The following is a 19,198-nucleotide window of genomic DNA, read 5'->3' as shown; positions in this document are numbered from 1 at the left end:
AATCGTGCGCATGAAATAGTAATTCGTGGCCACGAATTAGGAATATCATTCACTGAACAGTCCAGTAAAGTTAGCAGCATGTTGACAGGTGTGGACTTTCGGTCTCAATAACTCTTTAACAAAAGGTCAGTAACATACAAAGGGCGCCTCCATCCCATCTACATGCTACAAGCTCATTTTTATTAAATGTATCCATCTATCAAGCATCAGAAACAATATTGATTTCTATGAGTAGCTGTCGTGCTGCGGGGTTCAGGGACCGTCTACAATTTACAAGACGCAGCAACAGTGAAGACAAATACCACCAAAAAAAAAAAGTACAGGGATTCGCTGCAGTGTCACCATAATCACTACAACCTGAAGTAATTCTGTACTTAACCTTAGTAATTCTGAGCACTTTTATTTTTCTTCCTGGTTGAAGTACCTTTCTTCAAATCTATAAGAAAAACTTTGTTCTAGTTTAAAAGTTAAAGCTATTGATATTGAAAAGGTGAGTGTATGGCAGTTATTTCAATCCCCTGTCCCAGTAATATTTGTTTGTTGTTTCTCACTCTTTTTTCTGTTTATTGCAGTAATTCTGAGCACTTTTATTTTTCTTTATGGTTGAAGCACCTTTGTTTGAATCCATAACAATAACATAACTGTATTTAAGTGTAAAGTTAAAGCTATTATATTGAAAAAGGTGAAACTTGCGTTTATTTGACAGTTATTTCATATTTCTGAAATAAAAGGTAAACATTTAATTTATTGTAGTTTTCATTTCTAAAATGTTATACTGGAGGAGCTTCCTGGATAAATCATTTCTAATTTTACAGGTAGTACATTATGTACATGATTCTTGACAGTTTTTCTGAGGCTTCTGTATTATTTATATCGATATCGGAATTATATCGTATCAGCCGAAATTATGACCTATATCATGATAAAATTTTTGGCCATATCGTCCAGCCCTTCCTAAAGCGCAACAGAAGTTTTCCATTTCACTGTATAAATGGGCTGCCATATAAAAAATCTGCATCCGTCCAAGCTGCAGTGAAGAATCAAAAAAGTTCGTCTCAAAGCACAAAATAAGCCCTGATGGGAGAGTCTAGGCTGATTGGTCTGGTCATCCTCACGTCAGACCTATGGCCGCTTGATGGATGGACACCAGAAACTCTTCCCCGAGGCTGAAATGTCTCGCTTCGACAGAACGTTGTGTTTGGAGTTGTTTGAACCACACAAGACTGTTGAGGACAGGATGTAGGAACCCGGTTGTCGCTTCACCCAAGCCACTCCCATTACATTGGAGATGGCTCACGAGCCCAGTGGGTCTCAACCTCTTCAACCACCCCCCTCTCCCAGGTCCACCATGCCCAGAACCTTTAAAAGGAACCTCACAACACGTACCTCTGGTCCCGGTGGGCCGACTGGTCCCCCGCTGCCTGCTTCTCCCGGTTCCCCCTGGATCAGGGAGACAAGGAAGACGCTGAGCAGGAACCGTATCAGCATCTGTAACTAATCCATTGAATCTGTTTCTTGCAGAGATCAGAGAGCATCAGAGATCTCACCATCGGTCCTGGTTCTCCTGGAGGTCCTGCCTCACCGGTCTCACCTGGAAGACCCTGCACACAGGTAGCTAGAGTCAGGGATAGCACTCCACTCCAGGTGGATCAGGATGTGTATCATAGCTTAGAAATTAGATTTGTGAGAAAAATCAGGGTTTTGCAGAACGGAGAACTGCATCACAGACTCACTTTTGGTCCAGGGGGGCCTGGCTCTCCTGATAAACCTGGATCGCCTCGTTCTCCCTGGGCAACATTAATAAAGTTCTGTCAGTACTGGAAGCACATCAGAAACAAAAAATAAAACACATTGATGCAGCAGCTCCAGGAAATCCTCACTTTGTTGCCTTTAAGACCAGGTTCTCCTCTTGGTCCCATCAGGCCATCGTTACCCTGCTCGATGAGGAATCAGACCAGACGTGATTAGGCCAGTCAGTCCTCCCAGTCATGGTTCAGACTGAATGCGATCCAGTCAGTTTCTCTGATTTCTATCAGACTCTATTCTTCAATCATTCGGTCGTTCAAATTTGCTACAACCCAACAAAAGACTAAACAGCAGAATAACACGTCACCAAATCTGTGAGACGATCCCGACTTTCATCCCCTGATGCATCGTGCAACGTCCTATTTCAGACCTTCAGAACCAGAACCATAAACAGCTGGATCATTGTAAAGTCGCCACTACCAGGAGATCCAGTCTTTAAGCCTCTGTGGATTAGAATAACTCTAATTACCAGATTTTAAATCCATTCCCAGACCTCAGCTGTTATATTGAGGATAATCTGAGACCACAGTGGGATTTTCATTAAGAGAAGAATAAAGACTCCTACTGACTCCTCAAAATAAATAATTAAATGAAGGCAGCTGAGACAGAAGATTTGCCGTCTCTGTTTAGGAAAATCTCAAAGTTGAGTTTAAAAGCACAATAAATCAGGGCGTCATCGGCGTATCGAGAGATCCTCATATTCCTGTTTCCTCAATCTATACGTTTCTTTATCTTAATCCTCAGTATTAATGTTCAATCCACAACATGAAAAACCAACAGAAAGCAGATAAACGGAACATTCAGTCATGATTGAGGAGCCCCAAAATAAAGAAAGACAGTTTCACCTTCATTCCTGGTGGTCCAGGAGGCCCGGGCGTGCCCGGGGTTCCTTCTTTACCCTGAATCGACAAAAACACCGTCAGTCAGCTCTGATGTGTCCAGACAGGACTGACCCTGGATCAGTCAACGAATGACCATCGAGGTGAGAGTGAGGAGCACTTACAGGCTTCCCGTCGGGTCCCGGCGGGCCTTCTCTTCCCTTCTCTCCTCGGAAACCCTGCAGGGGGAAAGTTCTCCGTCACTACAGACTTTCTTTGAAACTGAGAGGTACGGAGGAACAACTTCGGTGGGCGGGGCCAGATGTTGCTACTTCCTGGTTCCTGAGCCAATCATATGTGAATTCCAAACAAGCAGCTCAGCATTTGGTAATTTTCTGTTTATGACTGCATTCGCCGGCCGTGCAAAGAGGGGCACGGGTGCAACGCTGGTGCCTCGCAGCTAAACTGTGCAAACTCTCCCAACCTGGCAACCTGCACCATGTTCCCCGGGGGGAGGCCTGATGTGAGGCAAAGTCGCTTAGTGCATCTTTAAAAAAATAAGTAAATGAGGTACAACTCAAACATCTTCTCACAGAATCTTTGAAACCATTGAAAAATGTCTTGGAATCAAACAACTCCCATTTAGGACAGGTTAGTTTTTCGCTTTAGCGTGAAACCAAACACAACCTGGCTTCAGGGAGCTTATTAAGGTATGCGAAACACAAACCCAACCAACTTTAACACAGAAACGAACAACCACGACGTTTAGGTGGTCATTCATCTGGATCTGAGAACTCCTGAAGTGAGTCGTTTCAGCCACATGTCCTTAGCAGATGACAGCAGTCAGGTCTCTGTGTACGTTTCCTACTTCCCAGTTAGCATGTAGCACATGCTGCTGCTGCCGACCAGAGTGTGACGGCGTCCGGAGTAACGACAGGATGGTTACAACCAGTCGACGCACTGTCCCTGCTGTTCCAGAGGAACCGGCTGCCAGATCCAAGATGGCCGGCTGCAGTTGGAACGTCTTGTTTCAGCGCGTTAGCGTGTTAGCATGTTACCATGCGTCCTGGCGGGCCGCGCTGCCCTGGTGGACCGACCACGCAGTTGCAGTCTTCCTCCTCGTCCGCCGCGGTTCGGTTCAGAGGACACTGAGGGGAATAAGACGCCCTTCAGATGGAGTTTAGATCCCAGCCTCTGAACTTTGACCTTCAGTGCATCAGAACTCACCCGTTCGTCATCCTGCAGGGAGCAAAAGAAGGGAGAACGTCGGCGTTACAGCGGGTTTAATCAGCCGGTGGGTGACGGCAGAGAGCGCAGAGGCGTCTTACCACAGAGTAGATTTCACAAGCCGTCTCTCTGTCGCTCTGGTGAGGATCACAGTACAGACGCAGCTTCTGGATCTCCACCTGGAACCAGAACCCACAAAATCACCGCGTCAGAGAGGCAGGTTCTGAAGAACGACTGCAAATCCCACCCAGCTGCTCCATGTGTTCGGATGAGCCACCTCTGCTCGTAATCAGGATCAGTCAGACTTTAGCATGTTTAGCATGACTGCTGTGTGACTTTTTGAACTCTTTAGCACGTAGCATCACTGGTGTGTGAGCTCCGAAATCCTTTAGCATGTAGCATGTATCACGGCTCAGAACAATTAAACTACTGAGCAACATCGTTCTAACTCTACTGCTCTAAATGTCTTTGATGGTCAAGTTGCTGATGCATTTGCAGGTTAAGTTGCTGATTGGATTGCTGATTAAGTTTCTGATGAAATTACTGGTTAAGTTACCGGTTAAGTTGCTGATTAAGATGCTGGTTAAGTCATGTAACACTCACTGAGTTACATGGAGGATCTTAAATGAGTACGCCATGCTATAACTGATGTGATACTGGTATCGATACATCACTAAAAGAAATCACGCCCTTAAATACATCTCCTTCAAAATAAAGACCAAAATCTGATGTCAGCTTTTGAAGGACTTCAGCTGAATGGTTTTGTGGTTCTGGCTCACAGAAGCTATTTGTAGTTTGTGGATGAGCTAGCATTAGCAGCTAGCAGATGTGTTGAGTGTGTTTCTCAGTGACTGTGTGTCTCTTCACAGTGTTGGTTCAGATAACGTGCTGCAGAGCCGTTTTTCCTCCTGTTTCCTGTCCTGTCATCTCGCTGCGTCGTCCGGTCGGCAGCGGATCACGTCGTCACTCACTTCCACCGTGACGTCCGTCCCTCGTTTCTTCGCCACCTGCGTCTCCCCGTTGATGTAAATGGGCTCCGCCGGGTCCAGCGGCGCCTCCTGGATCAGCTCGTCGTCCAGGAAGGCGGCGACGAGTCGCGGCCGCACCAGGAGTTTCAGCTGGTGCCACTTCCCGTCGTACAGGTCCTGAACCCGGAGCAGAGAGAACCTCAGCATCGCCTCAAACAGAAGGACACTCAGCTTCTCACCAGCTGGAAACCAGCGTCTAATTCTGTCCTGACCTGTTCTGCAAACAGCCGCAACCCGCAAAGTATTAAGACCCTAAAAAAAGAGTCTCTCTTCCATCAGGACCCGTCAAGACGGAGCGAGGAAACCAGAAGACAGAGCCGCTGTTGTTTGTTTGGTTCCTGAGTGACAAATCACAGGTTCCACCTGGAGCCACATCAAACCCCGCATGTGCAAACAGAGCGGAACCGCCGCCCTGCCGGGCGCCGCGGGCCACGCTGTGGGCGTGTGGAGGGTGGAGGGGGTGCAGGGTGGGGGTAGGGGGGGTGGAGGGGGTGCAGGGTGGGGGTGGGGGGGCGTGGAGGGGGTGCAGGGTGGAAATGGAACAGCCTGGCACTGAGCTGCAGAGAGCTGCAGTCCAGCGCTGCAGAGCGGGAAACGGCGCCCGGCCGACGTGACGTCGCGTCTTCACCGGGTCGGCGCCGAACCGGACTGATTGGAGGGAGATGCCGGTTTGATTCCCGTCAACTCGACCCTGTCAAACCCGCTCAGAGTCTCCAAAGTGAAGAGGAAACCGCATCTGCAGGACATTTCCTAACATGTCACAGGAATTCTCCCTGAGCTCCTCGCTACGGCGCCTCCAGTGGCATCTAACGCCGAAGAAACATCAGCAGCGATGGACAAACTCATTATGGTCCTGTTCATGTGGCGTTTTGATGTTTTCCTTCCAGAGAAGTTAAACATTTTACATGGCTGTTTTCCAAAAACGATGCTGTTAGCTTGAATTCTGACTCCACCTCCAGGCAAACTGGGGAAACGCAATATTAAAAATAAAGATCAATATCAGACATTAAGACCCCGTTCAGACCCCTTTTCTTGTATTTGGGGGTCGGTTTCCGTGGCGACGGTCCTGACACCCACCTGAAAGCCTTTAAAGGCGACTCTCTGCTCCTTCTCCGTCACGCTGGTGGTGCTGAAAGTGACGCTTCTGCTTCTCCCAGCCAGCGTCACCGCGGCCTGGACCTCCTGGTCCTTCGAAAGCACCCTCCAGAGGTCAAAGGTCAACTTGGCGGAGGCCCCCTTCAGTCGCAGGGTGGACACAAACACGTAGGACGGAGGGAGGCCTTCTGGGAAGATGTCCCTGGCGAGAGAAGACGCTGTGAAGCGGTGACCTAGGCCAGATGTTAACATCTGTTCTGGCGTCTGGCAGAACGGTACCGGGTGTTCTCCGTGACGTCCGTGGAGGCGCTGAGGGCGAACGCCGTCTCAGACAGCAGGGAGCCCGGAACCTTCTCCGCCTTGCTCTCAATGTTCAGGCCGACCAGCAGCTCGAAGCCCTTCTCATCCCGGGACGCCACCGGGATCCTCGTGGGACAGACGGACTCTGGAGGGACGAGACGCCTTCAGCCAATCAGCTGCTTCCCGCTTCACCTTCAGCCAATCAGCTGCTTCCCGCTTCACCTTCAGCCAATCAGCTGGTCTCAGCCGGACCAGGCCTGGACTTCTTCAGAACAGACCCGGACTCTTTAAAAATAGACCGGAGTCTTTCTACTGGAGACGCGACTCAGACTCTTAAAATAGAGGAAGGAGAGTTTCCAACATCTGGATTCATCAACTCCTGCCTGGATCTTTATTTAAAACCGACCGAAACTCTCTGAACCTCTCTGGACCTGCTGAATGCAGTGCTGAACCGGTCGGTACGCTGAGCGGAGCAGCGTTCGATTCCCTGACCTTCACACAGCTTCTGCTCCATGGAGTCCCGGATGCGGTCGATGGTGGTGTAGTCCTCGGCGTTCAGCACGTAGGTGGACGACGGTTTGTTGGCGATGGAAATGAGCTCGGAGGTGGTGATCTCGCTGCCGACGCCCACGGCGAACACCGTGATGCCCTGAGCCCGAGCCTCCATGCTGGCGTCCACCTGGACATTCAGAGAGAAACCAGAAGGTTTTCCGGGTCCTGGTCCGGTCTGGACTCGGTCTCGTCCGGAGACCTTCAACGCTACGGGGGTAAATTCACCACGTCGTCCTGAGATTTGCCGTCAGTCACGACCACGGCGATGTGGTTCTTCGCCACGCTGCCCCTCTGGGAGGCGGAGAACACGTGGTCCACGGCGAACTTGATGGCTCTGCCCGTCTGCCGGAACAAATCGGAAAACGGCTTCAGCTCCACTTTCTGCTGCGTCACAAAGTAGGAAAATAATCTGAAACAAATCCATTATAAACTTTCTCTGTAGACGACCGTCAGAATCAAACAGGACGACCATCAAGCGTCGATCTGACCCTCCTCCTGCTCCTTCTGCTGCACTTCAATAGCTTCTCGTTTTCAGATTAAGAGCAGGAAGTGGCTGTAAAGGACGTTCCACTGCTCAGTTAATGAATCCTCTGCTTGTAGGTAAACTGGCTGACCAGTAGAGGGCAGTAAAGCAGCACAGTCCTGAGGCCTCAGGCTTCACTTAACTTGTGACCACCTCCTTCCCTTCCTTCCCATTTTTCACAATCTGAGGTGTTTATTTTCACCGTTGGTCTCATTTCAGAGTAATAATTCACTAAAATAAATCCTTCTGTTGTCTTTTGAGATTCCTAAATATCTCTAAAGATTTTCATATCATACGATGTTTTTCTTCGAAGATGATAAAAGTGACATTGACTCATGACTCACCGGGACGGTTCAGTTTAGGAACAATTTTCAAACTTAATTTGAAGTATTTAAATATATATATATATATATATATATATATATATATATGTACATATATGTGTATGTGTGTAAAAAAAACAAAAAAAAAAAAAAAAATATATATATATATATATATATATATATATATATATATATATATATATATATATATTTGAGCCAGAAAACTCCTGCTACCTTTAGAAAAGATTATAATCTTGTTCAGTGGCGGCTGGTGGTGAAATTTGTTGGGGGGGCTAACAAACGCTTGCATAATACAGATTAAATAGTTAAGTGTTGCAAAAGCAACATCACCTATGATACAGTTACATCATTTACAGGTAGACTATACTTTTTAGTACTCTACATCAACTCACTTCTCTCTCTCTCTCTCTCTCTCTCTCTCTCTCTCTCTCTCTCTCTCTCTCTCTCTCTCTCTCACGCACATATTTGCGCACTACAGACGTGTTCCAACCCAACTTCAATGACTGCCCACAGATATCCTGCTGCAACTGTCTTATTACAGCTGCTTGGTGACATGTAGCTAAACACGCCTTCAGTACAGCAGCTGACCTCAGCTAAAACAAGGCGTCACAGTCCTTCAACAGGTCGACGTGGGCCTACCTTATCTGAAAAGAAGCTCACATCGACGCCTTTCTGGGACTCAAACAGGTTAACCACCATGTCGCTGAAGTCTGGTAATTTTTGGATGAAGTCCATCTCGATAGACAGCATGGCAAGTGCATTCAATAAGTCCAAATAATTGGATTATCCAATGCAAATAGTCCACCTGGTTCATGCTGACGCCGCCATAGCTGAACTTTTTCTCCCTCCTGCCCAACTCTGGCACCAATAGCAGCACCGCTGCGTTAAATCGCTGCTGTTGGTCAAAAGTCAGCGGCCTGTGGGCTAACTGAAGTTAGCCCAAAATGCTCATAAACCATAGGGGGCGGGACATGACACCTGTCAATCACTGACAAGAACCAAATGAATGTATCTGCTGGGCTGTAAAAAACCAGCCCATTTAGAGATATTCTATGTTTTCCTTTTGACTGATTGGTGCTGTTGCTACCTTTGGTTGTATCTCAACTTAAAACAATCTGTTGTGAGTTATTTAGAAAATAATGTCCTCGTCTTTTTTGTATTCGCGGTCTGTTTGTGCTGGGAGGGCTCAGCCCTGCTCGCCCATTGATACCAGCCGTCCCTCATCTTGTTATCAATAACTTCTCGTCTTCCTCAACAGATCACAACTAAGTGATTTTGTTCGTTCAACAAGCACTGATACATCTGGATTGGTTCGTATTTCCTTCACATTCGGGAGTCCCTCAGGGTTCCTTCCTCGTGCCCCAGTTATTTGATCTTCTTATGCTTTTTAAGGTTCGTGTGAATTTCTGTCATTATGCATCTAATGAAAAGATACAAACACTTTAGATGGAGAGCAAAACTGGAAAATCCTCAGTGTTTTAAATGAATTGAGTGTTGGACACTGATGTTAGACGTCCATGAGGATGACGGTGAAGTCGGTTCCTGGTTACTTATCCATATTTCATCCAGATTTGACTTTCCCAGAGTCGAGTCTTGGTCTGATGCTCATGAAGGACTTGCTGTTCTACCTGTGTGTTCCCTCCCAGGTAACTGATTCCGCGGATGGCCTGGATGAGCTCCGCTGCCCCCTGGTGTTTTCCCAGAGGAATCTCCAGCCAAGGCGTGTCGCTGTACTGGACCACAGCCACCTGATGAAAAGATGGTCAGAATGATTCAGATGCCTCGTCAACACCGAGCACTGAACAAACGCCAGGCGATCCGTGAGGACGGTTGACCTCTGACCCTGGATTTGGGAGGACGTTTTTCCGGTTCAGCCCAGCGGGAATCGTACCTGCGTGTAGTGGGAGCTGATGTCAAACTGGCTGCTGATGTTGATGAGCCACTGCTTGGCCGTGTCGAAGTCCGAGAATCCCACGCTCCAGGACCCGTCGACGATGTACACCAGGTCATTGACTGCAGTGCTGCAGCCTACACACACACACACACACACACACACACACACACACACACACACAGAAACAGAAACCTTTCCATCCTCACACGGTACACAAAAAAGGGCCTTTCACAGTGTTTGGGTGGGATCCGTGATATACCGAGAGATATCTGCATTGCGATATCACAATATATTGAGATACATATCACGATCTATCGAGACACATCTACATCGCGATATTGCGATCTATCAAGGTAGATCTACGTGGTGATATCATGATGTATTGCAATATTCTCTATAGTTAACGTAATAAAAAATAGAGACGGCAGCAGTTGCTGTATCCGTACATCCGATGATATTGATCATTCAGATGTTCAGTGAAATCAGTTTCCTGTCGAGCAGCTGAATATTGAGATAGACTTCCAGACTGATCTTTTCTCTCGCCCCCAGTAGTTTATCTGCTGTCTGTCCAGGTGTCCCGGGGTGTCCTCTACCTGCTCGGACGTCGTCCTCTGCAGCCTCCAGCGGCGGCGGCGGCAGCAGCAGCAGCGTCACGCTCCAGACTGACCACAGCAGCAGCATGGCTCTGCAGGACGGCGCCGGGTTCTGGTGATTCAAGAGAACCGGTCTGTCAAACACTTCATGGCGACTGAAGAGAACCGCCGAAGGCCGCAGACGGTAAAACATCGCGAGAGCTCCCCGACACTCCAGCAGTCCAGATCAGATCCAGACCTGCTGACACCCTGTGTCCTGCTACAAACTGTCAATATCCTGTCAGGCTGCCTTTATTTTGAAAGGATTAGGTCTTTAAGGTCTAATGAAATGAGACGGATCGTGGATCAAGCTTGGTTGGGACAGACTGTCTGATGGTGGGAAAGCTCTGGCACCAACTACCACCACCACACACCCCACCCAACCGGGGCACCGCTCTGCCGCTAATGTTTACGAGCTAGCCACAAGGTTAATGAATAGGTCTGGTTTGTGATTTTTGAACTTCCTGTTTTGAACACGGAGGCGGACTCCGAGCCTGTTCAACACGTCTGTGTCGTTTCATTAGGAAAACACCTGACAGCGCCACCCCGTGGCCTGGCACGACAACTGCATCGCTCCATGAGAACGGTTTTCTCAAACTAAAATACAAAAACGTCGTGTGAATGGGTGAATCATGTGTTCATCTCAGCAGCAGAACGTCACACTGTGGGCATCAACAGCGGGAGTTCAGATGGACTGAGCGCGTGCAGAAGGGCGATTCGCCACGGCCGTGGCGCTCACTGCAGCAGCAGCGTCCTGCCGTCCACTGCGGACGGAAAGGCTTGTTTTCGCCTGTTTACATGAAAACGCAGTCCGAGTGTTTTCAAAAGCTTCCACCGTTCTCAAAAAGTTGAAACAATCATCCTGTGAAATATGTTTTCACACAGACCTGAACATCATATGAATGAGCTAGTGCTGTCAGTCAGTTGAAATGTTTAAACTAATTAATCCCAACTCTGACCATAATTTATTCCATAATTTGTGAACTTGTAATCAACAAAGAAAATCAGGAATTTAATGCACAAAAATGAATCTTAGCAGCAGTTTCTCATCAGAAAACCTTCACTAATGTGGGATTTGAACCATCCAACACTTTAAAGTTGAGCTGCTCAAGGGAAGGTCAGTCCCAGTTTCTCTTTGGGTGTAGAACAGTCCAGAACATCGACGCTACAGGAGGAGGATTGGAACATTCTCAAGCTTCAAATGAGGAATCTAATACCCATTATGCACCTGGACTGAACAGGGATGAAGAAAACAATGTCCCATAATGCACCTGGACTGCACAGACATGAGAGAACAGTGTCTCACTTCAGTCCACCTCAGTGTGTGGACTGAATCTAAACTCCTCGGTGTCTTTAAACTCCCACTTTCCCAGTGGCTCCTGAAGGCACCGTGAATCAGATCCGGACCCTCCAGAGGTCATCCCTGCTCGCCGTCCACTTCCTGTCAGCTTACTCGTGAGGGAAAGTTCAAGTTTCCAGAAAAAAATCCCCGGATTGGAGAGGGAGGTTCCAGAAAGTGGCTCCATAAACAGACAGACGAGCTGAGATGTGGCGCCGGCGTTTACTGGACGTCAGGCTGGAGTCGGGATTACTGGACGCCTCTTTTCTTAGCTGCGACACGAGGCGACCCGGCCTGATGTTCCTGCAGAGCAAACACGCTGCTGTGCGACCGCAAGGCAGGGCGAGGGAAAATGACAGCGTGCTGCTGCGCCGCCACGGGAAGACGGCGGGATAAACACAGAGCGAGAGAGAGAGAGAGCCAGGGCGAGCGATGGGAGAACAGCAGTTTAAACACAGAGCTGCAGCTCGCTGGCAGAGGTCAGGGGTCAGGACCGGGATCGGCCGGGCACCCGCCACAACCTCCGCCCCGCTCGAGGATCCTCCCAGCTCCTGTAACTCGGGTTCTCCGTCCTTCGTCTCCAGAGATCCTCCACTGCAGGAGGAACCGGTGACCTCTGACCCCCAGCTGGACGCCCCTGAGCTGCTTCTACCTGGATTCTGTCTGGCAGGCCGACAGCCTCTACGGCCTGGACGGCGTTCCTGAGACGTGTCCGTTTATTTTCCATCAGACGAAGCCAGGGCCCGGCCCGGCCTGGACGAGCGTCTTCAGCGCCGCATGTTGTGTCCCACGCTACATTTGACTCCGCCCCCTCCCCCCGCCCACTAAAACTGTAATACTAAATTATAATACACCAATAAAAAGACTCTGCAGTAGAAGAGCAGAGAAGCAGCCTGGAACGGCGGGAAGGTCAGCCTGAGGAGGCGGGGCTTAGTCCAGATTCCTGGACTCTCCTTATTGATTCTCAAGTGAAACCAACCGGCGCCGTTTAAAACCCGCCGTCTGAGGCGAGTTAAAGGTCGTCCATCGCTGTCTGGTTTATAAACGCTCTGGAACTACAGACGAAGCTCCGCCTTAAAAACTCTCCGCCAGCCGTGACTGCAGTGCTCAATGTGACCACAGGGGGGCGCAGGACAGCCTCTGACAGTATGAGGAGAATCCTGTCAGACTCCACGGATTCTGACAAACTTCAACAGGTTCATGCTTTTTTTCAAATAGGAAACAGGAAGTGAAGCTGCAGGACGGGTTCAGATGAGCGGTCTACCGACCTTTGACCTGCTGGGTTAGGATCCATCCATGACCCCTGATGAACGCCATGTTCCCCGCTCACAGGAGCGTTCCGTCTCCCCGGAGGTGTGAAGACGCCGCTTCACACCGGCCAGTAAACAGTCGGTCGAACTAAAGCAAACCGAGGCTTCCTGCCGGTTCCAGGGAGGGAAAAAAACGGTTCTAAAAACGTCCAGACCGACGTGCTGCGCACACACACACACACACACACACACACACACACACACACACACACTCTCTCTCTCTCTCTCTCTCTTCCCTCCAGCCTCAGTCTTTAATGTTAGCTCCCATCAGAACACACTGCTCTGCTGTGGTCCACAGACCTCATGTTTGACACCTTCGGACTGGAATAAATGTCTGTTTTTAGAAACGCCGCCGTCGAACTGGTGGAGAAGTGGAGGACCCACCGCTGGAGAACGAAGCGTTTACACCACCGATACCAGGAGAAGGAACAAGAACAGCGTGTGAATCTTCCCCTGTCAGAGGAGACGAACACACACACACACACACACACACACACACACACACACACACACACACACACACACACTCACTCAGCCTCCAGTCCGTCAACCGGAGCCACACGGTGTGTTTTCAGATCTTCTGCCCAGAGGACAGAAAACATTAAACCATCGCTGGAGTTTAGAGGAGCTTTAATGCAAGAACACAAGGAAGACCCTGAAGTGGACCCTGGTCCCTGAAGAGGGACTCGGGTCCAGAACAGAATCTGGTCCAGATGCCGTGAACGCGTCTTTAGTTCAGAAAAACTGATTTCAAAATAAAATCAGTTTGAAAGAGAAAGAGTTAAAGACGGAGACGGTCAGAGAAGGTTCCTGATCCCGGCGTTGGTTCCTCATGTTGTTGATTCCTTTCTGTTCTATCAATGATCCAGAAGAACCAGAAGACCTGGACCCCGCTGGTTCTGCTTCAGAGACCGTTCAGAACTCTGAATAAAGTTTGAACTCCTCCAACCGGAGCAGCTTGGACGTTCTAATCAGTGGAGATCCACCTTCAGCAGGCGGACAGATGAGGAATCGAACCGCTGATCGCTCTACCCGCTCTGCCCGCTGAACCACAGCAGCCTGTGAGGCTTGTGGTCTCCATCCAGGACTCCTTGTCCGCCGTGTCCAGCGCTCCCCGCAGCTCTACGGCCGTAATTACCGGTTATTTCAGGCCACGCTGTCACCGGACGGAACGCCGGGCGGAGAACGCCACTGGAACCGAATCTGAGCCCGACGCCAGGTCGGGTTCCGTCAGACCGCCGGGGTTCGGAGCATCGCTCCAGACAGACCGGGTTCTGGACGCTCTCCAGACGTTCTGGAGACGGAACCTTACCTTGTTGCTGGAGCTGCCGGCTGCTCTGATGCCACAGCGAGGGTGGAGGATGGAGACGAGGAGGGGAGGAGGGCCGGTCCGGGGGTGGAGCAGCCCTCATACACCAGCCTCACCACAGAACACACACACACACACACACACACACACACACACACACTCTCTCTCTCTCTCTCTCTGAGAGCGGGGGTCTCTCTGAACGGCGGCGGAACTTTTCCACTGCAGCTGCGCCGCGTTCTTCAATTACAGGGTCCAGAAAGTCCACAGCCGGAGATGAAACGGCGAGCGCCGCAGAACAAGCCCCGCCCCTTTTAATAAGTCAACACGGTGGAGGAGAGAAAAAAACTTCCACCTCATGTTCCTTAATTACAAATCTGTTCAGACGGAGGACGAGAACTTCAGCCTGGAACAGCAGCAGAGGAGGAGGTTCTGTCACGACGCTGCTCTGGACCAGGACCAGATTCTGGTCCTGTTCTCATCAGGATCAGGATCAAGTCCTGTTCAAACCAGGATCAGGATCAGATTCAGCTCCTGTTCTCACCAGGACTAACAGATGAACATGCTGGTTTACTGTTAATCCAGATTGAATCCCGTCACACTGACATGTTTTTAATGCAGAGCTCAACAGTTTTGGGTAAAACTGGATAAAAATCATGTTTTTTTGATCGGTTTCATTTGAACTACAAATTAAAAAGCTGTGATTTAAAGCTCTGCATTCCAGTTTCAGTAGAAGAAAGAAAGTTTAGAAAAAACATTCAAAGCTCAAAACACCGTTTTTGGGGATTTGAGAAACAATCAAAACTTCTTCGTGATTTTTTTTTTTCCTGTTTGGTTTTTTACATGCTACATGCTACGTGCTACGTGCTGGAGCTAAAGGCTCCTTCGGCTTCTCAACTTTAAAGCTCCCATATTATGCTATTTTTCAGTCACGTCATATCGGTCACAGAAGCCCAAAAACATAGTATGTAAGTTTGTTTGCCCCAAATTCGTCCTACGTTCAGAGTTTGAGGGTCTAAAAAGTGGCTCTGAGGAGCCCTCCTCAGAACAGCCTGAGTTCACAGCCTACTTTCCAGGATGCACTTGAACGCATCTGGCCACGCCCACTCTCTCTCACACGGTTTCAGCTTAAGTTTCAGTTTCATTTTCAAAAATGTGGTGTAGCGACACAAGGAGGAAACAGACAATTTTCAAATTTGAACGTCTTAATAAGGCTACAGCAACACATACTGCTATAACCACCTATCCGGGGGCCGGCTGAAGGCTGGATCCTCTTCCGGTGGTGGTGGTGGGGGGGGGTATGGCAAGCCGTTTTAACATTTAATGCCTAGATTGCACTATCCGGAACTAAGACTGCGGCTATCCACAACTCCATTCTGACTAGGCGTAATGAATTTTGGATATCCGGAATTTTCATTAAAGATATCTATAATGCAGTTTTGACTATCCGAACGGACTGATAGAGATATCTAAATCTCAGTTTCGCCTAGTCGAAACTGAGATTTAGATATCTCTAATCACGTCACTGAAACATTATGAAACGCATCACATATCCTAAATGACAATTACAGATATCCGTAATTCAGTTTCCACTCGGCGAAATGTAAGTTAAAGTTATCTTAAACGTCACTATGACTCTTGGAATGACGTTGCTCTATTTTAGATATCCAGAAATGCGTAACTTCCCAACCCCGCCAGAAAAAAACAGGAAGCTTATGGCAAATGAAGCTTTTCCATGGCGGCAGTATTAAACAATGTTGTACAAAAATTGCCACGGAGTAGAACGAGCCCTCAGTCAGGGCGTTTGTGGGGAGAGAGCGCGTTGTGCTGTCCAAAGCTGTCCAAGTAATGCAGAACGAATTAAATATTTGCTGTCGCCGGACACAAAAAATGCGCTTATAGCCTGCTTAGATGAGCTACGAACGCTCATTTACACAAATGTACCGGCCGTGGTAAATTGAGGTTTCTCTGTGAGGCGCATTTGTGGCATTTAGAGCCATTAGTGGATTAAGAACTGTTGTTATATAAAGCAGTGTCTAACCCTGACCAGTAGAGGGCGCGTTCGCTCCACGGTGTGTTCGGGTACAGGGATAGTCTCACGCGATTACACTCCGAAAACGGGAACACACACGGAAGCCCTGAATGTATCAACTGTGGTGTTAAAATACATATTTTTGCTCTTTACAGAACCAAAATAAAAGAAATTCAAGTTAAATGTGTAGCGGAGTGCCACTTCGCCTCGTGCCACGCTACACATTCGGTTCAAATCAGCATTTCACCGCTTTCCGCCTGAAAGTGGGAGGAGTAATTGCACATTATGGATATCTGCAACGTCATTTCGTCTAGTCAAAACTGTCATTCAAGATATCTTTAATTATATTTCGCCTAGGCAGAATTGTAATTACAGATATCTCCATGTTTTAGATATCTCTATCAAAGTTAATTAAAGATGTCTCTAACATAATTTTAGATATCTGCAATCAAGTTTTGCCTATCCGTAATTCCCATTTGAGATATCTACAACATTATTTTGACTAGGCGTTACTTTAATTTAAGATATCTACAACGAATTCCGCCAAGTCAAAACTGAGTTATGGATATCCATAAAGAAACATGTAGATATCTGTAATTGAGGAGGGGTTGGAGATATCTGGAATTGGAATTTCGCCTATCCGTAATTCAATTGCAGATATCTGTAACTCATATTGCAGATATCTACAACTGAGTAATGGATAGGCGAAATGACGTAACCCATTCACATGAATGGCAAAAGTGACGTCATTTCTCCTAGGAAGAATGTATTTGTGGACATCTGAGATGATCATTTCGGATAGGAGAAATAGAGTTGTTGATATCTCTGTCGTTCTTTTCGACTAAGAGGAACTGAATTACAGATATGTTTCGTGAATATCCAGTCTGGGCATTACATGTTAAAACGGCTTGCCATAGGGGGAGTGGTGTTCCAGGGGTGCCCAACCGGTGGATCGCAGAGTGTCACCAGGTGTCAGTGTCACGCAGCGCTTCATGCATGAGAAACAGCGGTGCAGCTGCACCCCCCGCCTCCTCTTCTTCTTCTTCTTCTTCTTCTTCTTCTTCTTCTTCTTCTTCTTCTTCTTCTTCTGCTTCTTCTTCTTCTTCTGCTTCTTCTTCTTTTCTACTTCTTCTTCTTCTTTCTTCTTCTTCTTCCTCTTCCTCTTCCTCTTCCTCTTCCTCCTCCTCCTCCCTTCCGGCAGACTAGGCACATCTCGGTGCAGTGCTGCCACACACAGGTGATTTGCGATATTACAGCTTCATCTTCTGGGGCCAAATCCCGCCGTACAGACCCGCTCTCAACAGAAAGTGAACTCCTGCCCGAGCAGTCTCCCTCTCACTCAGTCCCTCACCCAGTGTTGCTGCAAGTGAAAATGTTTTTAGTCCCAACTTTTAAAATTTATGCACGTTTTCTTCTGTTCTGTGTAACCTGGACATTTCATTATGACATGACTCACTGCCCCCCCCCCCCCCCCCCCCAAAAAGGTTGGACGCTCCTGACGTAGACAAAGTAAGATTTCAGAATTGCGTGTTTGAGTGTGTATTTCCTTAAAAGTGGAGTGCATTGGGGAGGTGACTGGAATGAGCTCGACGAGAAACTGAAATTGTCACGCTTCATTTCCACCTTCAACAAAAAAAATTGAAAATACAACTCCTATCAATGTATATTTAATTTCTTCATTGTACTAAAAATCATAATTATAACTGGTGCTTGTGTCTTGTTCTACCTATTAACATTTGCATCTGTTGTTGTACAGTGACCATGTAGAAGGATCCACTGTTACGACGCTGGGATTGTTTGTTGTGTGTTTGTTCAAGTCGTTTGTTTCTGTTATTTGTTATGTGTGGGCACCCGGGCCCCCTATCATAAGCTTTAAATAGCTTTTTTGGGGTGACCCCTTCATACATCAAATTACTCTAATATCTCTATGCAGCATGTACTGTATTTTATGTTATGTTATGATGTGTGAAAAAATAAAAAAGTCAAAGTCAAAGACTGAATTTTTCACTTCTGGGGCCTCATACAGAGGCTCTGGGAGGTAATATGATGGTAAAGACACCTTTTTAAAGTGAATTTTGCATAAAATGACTCCTTTAAAAGTCTTGTCCGGTTGAAGAGGTTTTTCTTCTAGTTTATTTTCTAACAGATGGAGGTTGAATCTCTGTATTTTTAACTTTTATATCCTTTAAACCAGCAGCCGAGAGACAAGAAAAAGAAGGAAAGAAGAAGAACCGTCCACTGGGTTCATGATAAACGTGGTTTATGTGTGGCAGTGAGTCTGCTCATGGTGAAATGCTGCTTCTTCAGGGTTCTGCTGCTTCTGTGGGGTTATAGTGGTTCTTCAGGACTGGGTTCTGCTGCCCTCTGCTGGAGCAGCTCTGGACTGCTTGGTGCGTCTGTCTGGCGGTTTCCAGAATGTTCCTTCAGAAGGTTCTTTCAGATGAAGCCTGGTGGATCCAGAGTGCAGAAACAGAACCTCCTCCTCCTGCTGGGTTCTTCCTCTTCTCTCCATGGTCTTTTTTTTAAAATGAAAAATAAGCTTAAACAGCTCAGAATGAAAAAAGACTGAAATATTGAACCAGTTTAAATGTAAAACTGTTAATGTGGCTGAAAAACAGCACAAACTCAATTAACAAAAATAAAAAAAAAACTGAAACGGCATTAAACTGTTAGATCAGCTAAAGAAATCATGAAATAACTTAAGAAGGTTTGAACTGTTGAAGCGGCTCAGAGAGCTTCAGTGATGAAGCAGTGACTGTTAAAATATCTAAAACTACCTAGTTAAACTGTTAAAATGGCTAAAAACCCGTAAAACAACAAAACTGGCTCGAAACAGCTGGACTGGAGGATTTTAACAGTTAAAACCGGTTATTTTAATCTGAAGGGTTAAGATCAGAATTTTTTATTGTTAATCACTGATCATCAGTCTTCAATAAATAATGGATTCACTCTGCAGTGTGAACTGATCAGAACTGGATGATCAATACATCCA

The 19,198-nt window shown here is 47.5% G+C and overlaps 1 protein-coding gene across 2 annotated transcripts in view; it reads right to left on the bottom strand.

Annotated features, from left to right (window-relative positions):
* The window catches only part of LOC115394243 (collagen alpha-1(XXI) chain), a 49,851-nt gene extending 35,462 nt beyond the window's left edge, over window positions 1–14,389 (bottom strand). For both annotated transcript variants that reach the window (XM_030099500.1, XM_030099501.1), the window contains exons 1-18: window positions 14,181–14,389; window positions 10,181–10,292; window positions 9,585–9,721; window positions 9,322–9,441; window positions 7,052–7,168; window positions 6,767–6,953; window positions 6,254–6,419; window positions 5,957–6,176; window positions 4,823–4,996; window positions 3,953–4,030; window positions 3,852–3,863; window positions 3,683–3,772; window positions 2,810–2,863; window positions 2,652–2,705; window positions 1,881–1,934; window positions 1,734–1,787; window positions 1,548–1,601; window positions 1,387–1,440 (exon numbers count right to left, since the gene is read on the bottom strand). In XM_030099500.1, the coding sequence (XP_029955360.1) occupies window positions 1,387–1,440; window positions 1,548–1,601; window positions 1,734–1,787; window positions 1,881–1,934; window positions 2,652–2,705; window positions 2,810–2,863; window positions 3,683–3,772; window positions 3,852–3,863; window positions 3,953–4,030; window positions 4,823–4,996; window positions 5,957–6,176; window positions 6,254–6,419; window positions 6,767–6,953; window positions 7,052–7,168; window positions 9,322–9,441; window positions 9,585–9,721; window positions 10,181–10,268 (1,713 nt within the window). In that variant the 5' untranslated portion in view covers window positions 10,269–10,292; window positions 14,181–14,389. The remainder of the gene's footprint in view (window positions 1–1,386; window positions 1,441–1,547; window positions 1,602–1,733; window positions 1,788–1,880; window positions 1,935–2,651; window positions 2,706–2,809; window positions 2,864–3,682; window positions 3,773–3,851; window positions 3,864–3,952; window positions 4,031–4,822; window positions 4,997–5,956; window positions 6,177–6,253; window positions 6,420–6,766; window positions 6,954–7,051; window positions 7,169–9,321; window positions 9,442–9,584; window positions 9,722–10,180; window positions 10,293–14,180) is intronic.
* Between the last annotated feature and the right edge of the window lie 4,809 nt (window positions 14,390–19,198).

This window comes from Salarias fasciatus, chromosome 9 (genome assembly GCF_902148845.1).
Source record: "Salarias fasciatus chromosome 9, fSalaFa1.1, whole genome shotgun sequence".
Taxonomy (NCBI): domain Eukaryota; kingdom Metazoa; phylum Chordata; class Actinopteri; order Blenniiformes; family Blenniidae; genus Salarias; species Salarias fasciatus.
The sequence above is the reverse complement of the archived record's forward strand: the minus strand, read 5'-3'. Positions and strand labels throughout refer to the sequence as shown.